This window comes from Synchiropus splendidus, chromosome 2, assembly GCF_027744825.2.
Source record: "Synchiropus splendidus isolate RoL2022-P1 chromosome 2, RoL_Sspl_1.0, whole genome shotgun sequence".
Classification (NCBI taxonomy): domain Eukaryota; kingdom Metazoa; phylum Chordata; class Actinopteri; order Syngnathiformes; family Callionymidae; genus Synchiropus; species Synchiropus splendidus.
This window is the reverse complement of record NC_071335.1, coordinates 13933827-13939959: the sequence shown is the minus strand read 5'-3', so window position 1 is coordinate 13939959 and position 6133 is coordinate 13933827. Positions and strand designations below refer to the sequence as shown.

The 6133-nt window shown below is 41.1% G+C and overlaps 1 protein-coding gene across 1 annotated transcript; it reads right to left on the bottom strand.

The window, feature by feature from the left end:
- Nucleotides 1-860: 860 nt before the first annotated feature.
- Nucleotides 861-4747, bottom strand: LOC128754570 (CD209 antigen-like protein E). The gene is made up of 6 exons (XM_053857279.1): nt 4650-4747; nt 4446-4544; nt 2581-2661; nt 2048-2190; nt 1878-1978; nt 861-1807 (listed from the first exon to the last, which is right to left on the bottom strand). Exons 1-6 carry the CDS (start codon nt 4744-4746, stop codon nt 1660-1662), a joined length of 669 nt encoding a protein of 222 aa, XP_053713254.1. The 5' UTR covers nt 4747; the 3' UTR covers nt 861-1659.
- Between the last annotated feature and the right edge of the window lie 1386 nt (nt 4748-6133).

Below are 6133 nucleotides of genomic sequence, written 5' to 3'. Positions count from 1 at the left end.
TCTTGGAATTTTTTATTTATTTATTTATCATGCATTTAATTTTCTTGTTAGTGACTAGAATAAGTCACTTCCCCCTCATGGATTTCTTTTTTATGAAATACTGGCATGAGACCTGAAAATGGCTGAATATCGGGACAACTGAAACACACTCAGACACTAAGCTCACGAGACCAAACAACTTAAAGTGCTCGGTGGTGGTTCTACACACACGCACATGAGGAAGACAATATCGCAGAGAAAAAGGACAACACTCACACACGATCAATGGAACTCTAAAAAGGTAACAAGAACAACAACTGAAAATCACCGTACGCCGGTATAAGAATCAAATTTGGAAACACAAGAGATCAATATAACGAGAGGGAGAGTTTTACCATCAGACACGAAGTGACCATCTGGCAAAGCAGGCTGGAACTCGGGAGTTGATATCCATGCTGGAGTATTCAGTGGAATGAGCTCCAGCTGCGCTGCCATTAAGCTAGAAGGAGTTTGATGAGAACAGGAAAGCAAAGCACAGAACACAGGAAGTAACAAAATAAAAGCACCTAAAAACCAAACTATGACAACCCACTTTATATCGGCACCAAAATTTGTTTATATGTAAATGTTCAGTCGTCTTTCTTGGAGCTTGTCATACATAACATGAACTCACATGACTTTGTGTCTGGAGAGTAGAAGAGATTTATCAGAAACAGCAGATGTTATATACATGGTTTGTGATGTACATACAAAAATGTCATTCACTTTGGTGTGTGTCTACAGAGCTCTGGAGGTGAAATGCCTGTGTTTATTTTATTTTTTTGGCTCTGACAGGCATGACTTTATATTTTTTTATCCCAAGATATCAATTATCTCGAGATCATTTTTATCTCAAGACACAACTGCAAATGTCAGCACGTGCAACTGCCTCTCAAAGCATTTGTAAACATCCTGTAACCACTATGTCTCCCATGGCTTCGTAACTGTTTGTCAACGTTGTCAATCACTGTCTGCAAGTCAGAATATAGAATAGGTCGCTGTGCTTTAAGCGCTCTGATCAAGTGCCTTCTGCTGAAAATAATAACATATGTGACTAAGCTATATAGACTCTCCGTGTGAGTCATACCAAAATGAAGAAAAAAGCTGATCAACCGCATTCGGTCCATGGCACTTGTCCTGGCTGATTGTGGGAGGACAAGATTTATTCACAAAATCCGGTAATGATGAGATAAGAATTATCTCGAGATAAAAATTATCACGAGAAAAATGTTATTTCGGGATAAAAAAAAAATAAAGTCGTGCATGTGACTTCCAGGGCTCCATATGCACGTGATAAACTGGTTTCCTGATCCAGAAACTTCTGGTAAAATATTGTTTGGATTGAAGCTGCAACTATACAGGACAACAGCAGAAGGCTCAAACATCAGCACTTCATTCCTTAACCTTGGGAATTATTGTCTGCTCAAAATTCATTTCATGATTCCTAAAGAAGATGATCACATCTTATACCGTGACCAGAAGCCACTAATAAAAACAAAAAAAAAAGAATCTGATAAAATGCATCGCTGCACAAAAACATCTCTTCCCTCAGATGATATAAAGAAATAAAATGCTATAGATTATAGTGGACTATTGAGGTGAGATAGACCGTGATGCTACTGAGGGAAAAAATACATTTTGTTACAGGAAATGTATATTCTTCTCACAGATCCAAAAGTTGTTTTCTTGACAAGGAGCATCATTCCAGCTCCTTCGCATAAAATGTTTCATTATTTCAGTACAGTTTTCACTTCCTCCATTGTCATTTGGCTCTCCAGGGGCCCAGAAGCTGAAACCACAACCAGAAAAAATGTCACTTGATAAAACGTATGTCAGTACATTTGTGTGTGTGTGTGCACCTTCTGTTCAGCGGAGTCCCGTCCACCCAAACCCACTGCCCGTTGTCCTGCCGTTGACTCAGTCCAATCCATGTAATCTTGGCAAATTTATTTGTGAACTCCTTTGCAAAAGTTCAAGGGAAATATTTTACTATCATCACCCTTGAGTTCAGTTATCACATGTGACTGACCTGCTCTTCTCTGCTGTTGATGACCACCAGGTCTGCACCTCTTTTAACACAGAAGTTTCTGCTGTCAAACCAGGATTTCTTCACTGGTGACACGTAGTAGAGACTGGTTCGGAAATACAGCCATCCTTGTTGGAAATACTCATCTGTTTGGGTGATTAAAACAACAATATCTACTCATGACAGGAAAAAAACCATTTTGCTGCCACTTTGAAAATAGATTATATTTAATTCCATATCCCTGCATTCATTTCTATTTATTCCAGGTTAGGGTTCAAAATACTGTTGAATCACTGAAGTAAATCTACATTCACGTGTCTATGGTGACAAACTGTGGCTCTTGATCACAGACTGACAGAAAGAACAAAATGAAGGCAATAATATCAAAATAATAACAACGCAACCCAGTGCTTTTCTAGGTGTAAATTCCATCTCTGTGCTCCCAGGAAACTCTGAGCCTCAGCTCTTATTGCATTGATAAATATATTCTAGCTCGTGTGAAACGCATGAATTAAGATTTATATTCATTTACCTACCTAATTCATTGAGCTTCATCTTCATGACTGCAGTCTCATTTGCACGATTGAAGTCAATGTTGGGCATCTTTCCAGAATTGTCTGTAAGTGAGAAGAAAAGAGAAAAGTTTGTCACTTTATAACTGACTGCAGACATCTGAGAGAAGGTCGCCTTCCAGAACTGAGTTCCATATACTTCCCTGGATCAACTCTCTTGATGCACTTTTGAAAGTGGCTTCCTCTATCAGCTGAAATGATTTATCACCCACCTGAATCCACCACAAATCCCATGGCTTTCTCGGATTATTCGCAATACATCTCAGATGAATAAAAACTGTGATATATTAAAACATATGCTTATTTATTTACATTTTATTTATTTTTACCATTTCTTTTTAGGGTTCGCAACAGTTCTATTTCATATGTGCTCCGCCCTCTAACGGCCTTTGCTATTGGTTTAATCCACATCGAGGCACTGGCCTCGGCCTGAGACTTCGATTGATTGGCTCTCCTTCCAGGATGGCACCTCCCACCACTTATAACTCTCCCCTGCTCCCGCCGCTCTGCTCCTTTTTCCACTCAGCCTGCGACTACAACCATCGGGTTAACATGGAGCGTTCCTGTTCGTCCTTCACTGATTTTCACGGTGAGTCCCAGAAGCATGACGCCTGCGTCGTCTGCTTGGGGCCTGAACACTTGAGATTGCTGTACTCGTGTCCCGCCTGCGTGGCTCTTCCAGCAGAAGAGCGGCGCAGGCGGGCGGGTCTAGCACGCTGGAAGGGAGTCGACCAGGAGTCGGCCTCTCTTCCAGCTACTCAGCCTCCTCAGTCCGCTCCTAAACCACCTCCAGCGAAGATGGTTTGGCCGGATGTTACGCCTGAAGGTCTTTAGCCGAGTGGGCCCAAAGCCTGGTCATTTTAGCGACCGTGGCTGAGGGTCTGGACGCCTTCTTCGCAGCCTTTGCGTACAAAGGAACTGAGAAGTCCTCTTCCTCAGGTTCCGCCTGGACAGGGAGGGACACTCCTAGTGTCTCCGCTGCCAAGCGGAAAAGTTGGGGCATTTCGTCCATCGAGTACCAGCCCAGGTTCTATGAATATGTGCATAGCCCTCTAACTGGCTGCCCAGCAGGCCTGTTTCCGCTGAGTTCCAAAAGGAGCAGAGCAGCAGGAGTGAGGGAGTCTTATATGTGGTGGGAGTTGCCTTCCTGGAAGGAGAGCCAATCAATCGAAGTCTCAAGCCGAGGCCAGTGCCTCGATGTGGATTAAATCAATAGCGAAGGCCGTTAGAGGGCGGAGCACATATTCGTAGAACCTGGGTTATGTGAGTAACCAACATTTTTTATACCTGGTTTGTTACTTTATAAGTGACTGTGACAGTGTCTGCATACATCTGTTTAAAAAAAAAGTCCCCTTCAAAACTAACTTTCACGTCAGCTGCGGTTGACACTTTCAAAATCATTTCCTTGGTCAACTATCTTGATGCAGTACACATGCAACTTTACATGTTTTTCTTTCAGCACCACGCTACTTTGTTAAAAGCTTCCTCCTCCCCACACACACCGAGCTCTTCCTGTCCGCGTATATAAAGACTTTACCTTCTTTTCTGATGGATTGCATGGACCCAAATGTTCAAGTTATTCCCGATATATTAAAATATACATTTTGGATAATTTTAGTTGTTTTTAACGACTGTATTTGTTTACAGAAATTTCAATATATTTCAAAACATATTTTTACCTTTTTTTGTAACTTTCAGTTGCATTTCTTTCTGTATCTTTCATTTCATGACCTTATTTCTGAACATGAAGTCGCTCCTTAAAATCGATCTCCAGAGACTATTCTCCAAAAGTGGCCTCAGAGACAACAAACAGCAACAGAAATACTCACATATACGAAGGGAAACATTGAGACCGACTTGTAGGAGACACAGGAGTCCAAACGCCACAGCGAGGCCCTTGTAGTAACTCTGCCCTTTGTTGGAGAAGACTTACAAAACAATAAACATCAAGCAGCTTGTCCTCTCACGTCGCCACATTAAAACAATACAAACTATCACAGTTCATAATCGTTCAAAGGAGTGCTTTTTCTTACCAGGCGCTGCAGTAGTTGACCCTGGGGAGAAAGTTTCAGGCATGTTGTTGCATTCTGTTGCTATTCTGATGCTTTCTTCACGAACCACCTCTGCCATGCTAATCTGCTCAGGCAGTCACAACTGCATCAGACGGTTCTGCATGTTCAAGTTCCTTCTTCTATTGCTGCCTCACTTTAGCACCTGCCCCCTTCTTGAAACTCATCCTTCCACCAATGATCTGTTATACAATCGGAAACCTTAAAAAACTAATGATAGAATCCAATACAATTTTAAAAATATATTTTTATAAAATATATTTGTTTTCTTTTCAATGGTTGTTGGGCTGTGTACCTCAAGGGTGGGGGACGGAGTTTGACTTGCATTGATGCAAGACGTTACTCGCTGCACGGAGACAATCCATTGTTGTGGATCTGCTTTATGTCGTGAAGTGTTAGTGTTGATGTTTCAGTTCCACACTTCAACTTCAATAGCTTTCACACTAAGTTTATATGAAACCATCTTTAATTTGTCATGATTTCTGTGGGCTTTCATTTTGTTATTTTCTGTGTTCCATTGTGTTGTTTTCTTTTTTTTATCCCACTGTTTCTCGCTGAATGGCAGCACAGCTGGATCCCATTCTGCTGATCAGTCTGCAAGGATTTCTACACCTTGGTTCCAGTCTGTGCTGCCAGATGGTCACTTCGTGTTCCGATGGTAACGTTCACTCTCTTGGCCCTCCGATCTCTTGTAGCTTCTATTATATATATCTCTGTTTTCCACGTGCGTGTTGGAATCCTTTATCAATTGTTTAGTTTCGTCTATCTCCTCGCTGGTTTTCTTTTTAGTTTCCTCGATTGCGTGTTTAGACTCATCTTTTCTGTTTCGTCGTGCTGTACGTTTTCCTTGAGTGTGTGCGTGTTGAAACACCACCGAGCACCTTGTGTTCGATTAGCCACGTGAGTTTTGTTTCTGAGCGCATTTCTGTTGTACCAGTTTTCAGGTTTGAACTTAGTTCACCTGCTTTTCTGTTTTCAGGTTTTCACCCCTTCCCTACGTGTTTGTACTCCTCACTCCATCCCGAGTCATTCCTTTTTGTACGTGTGTAATTTGTGTTATTTGTATTAAAACTAATTGTTAAATTCTTACTCTCGTTGTTTGACTGTTCTGTCTCTCGGTATCAATTCTGCAATTGGGTCAGACTGACTGATCGATCATGACATAATTACTCTCTCTATTTGTGGCCCGCTAGAAAAACCAAAGGAACAGAACTTTGCTGTCAGTACAGAAGTATCTAAGCTAATACAAATCCTGAATTATATGTAAATGAAAACAAATACTGACACGCGCTTGAGCTTGTAGTCAAATGGCAAAGGATTTACTGAAATTCAAATTCAAATGTTTGACACAAATTTGCCTCTGAACCGACATTTTATTTGAAATATCATTTTTCATTTAAATCCAAAAACACACAAACAAGATGTTAAATGCTTTTATTTTAAACTGC

Bases quoted from the DNA above. Each gene is read 5' to 3' on its own strand.
- LOC128754570 (XM_053857279.1), bottom strand. From the start codon at position 4,746: ATGGCAGAGGTGGTTCGTGAAGAAAGCATCAGAATAGCAACAGAATGC. The intron at 4,545-4,649 runs GTAAGAAAAAGC...TTGTTTTGTAAG, and splicing joins GTCAACTACTGCAGCGCCTG to TCTTCTCCAACAAAGGGCAG. The intron at 2,662-4,445 runs GTGAGTATTTCT...TCTCACTTACAG, and splicing joins CAATGTTTCCCTTCGTATAT to ACAATTCTGGAAAGATGCCC.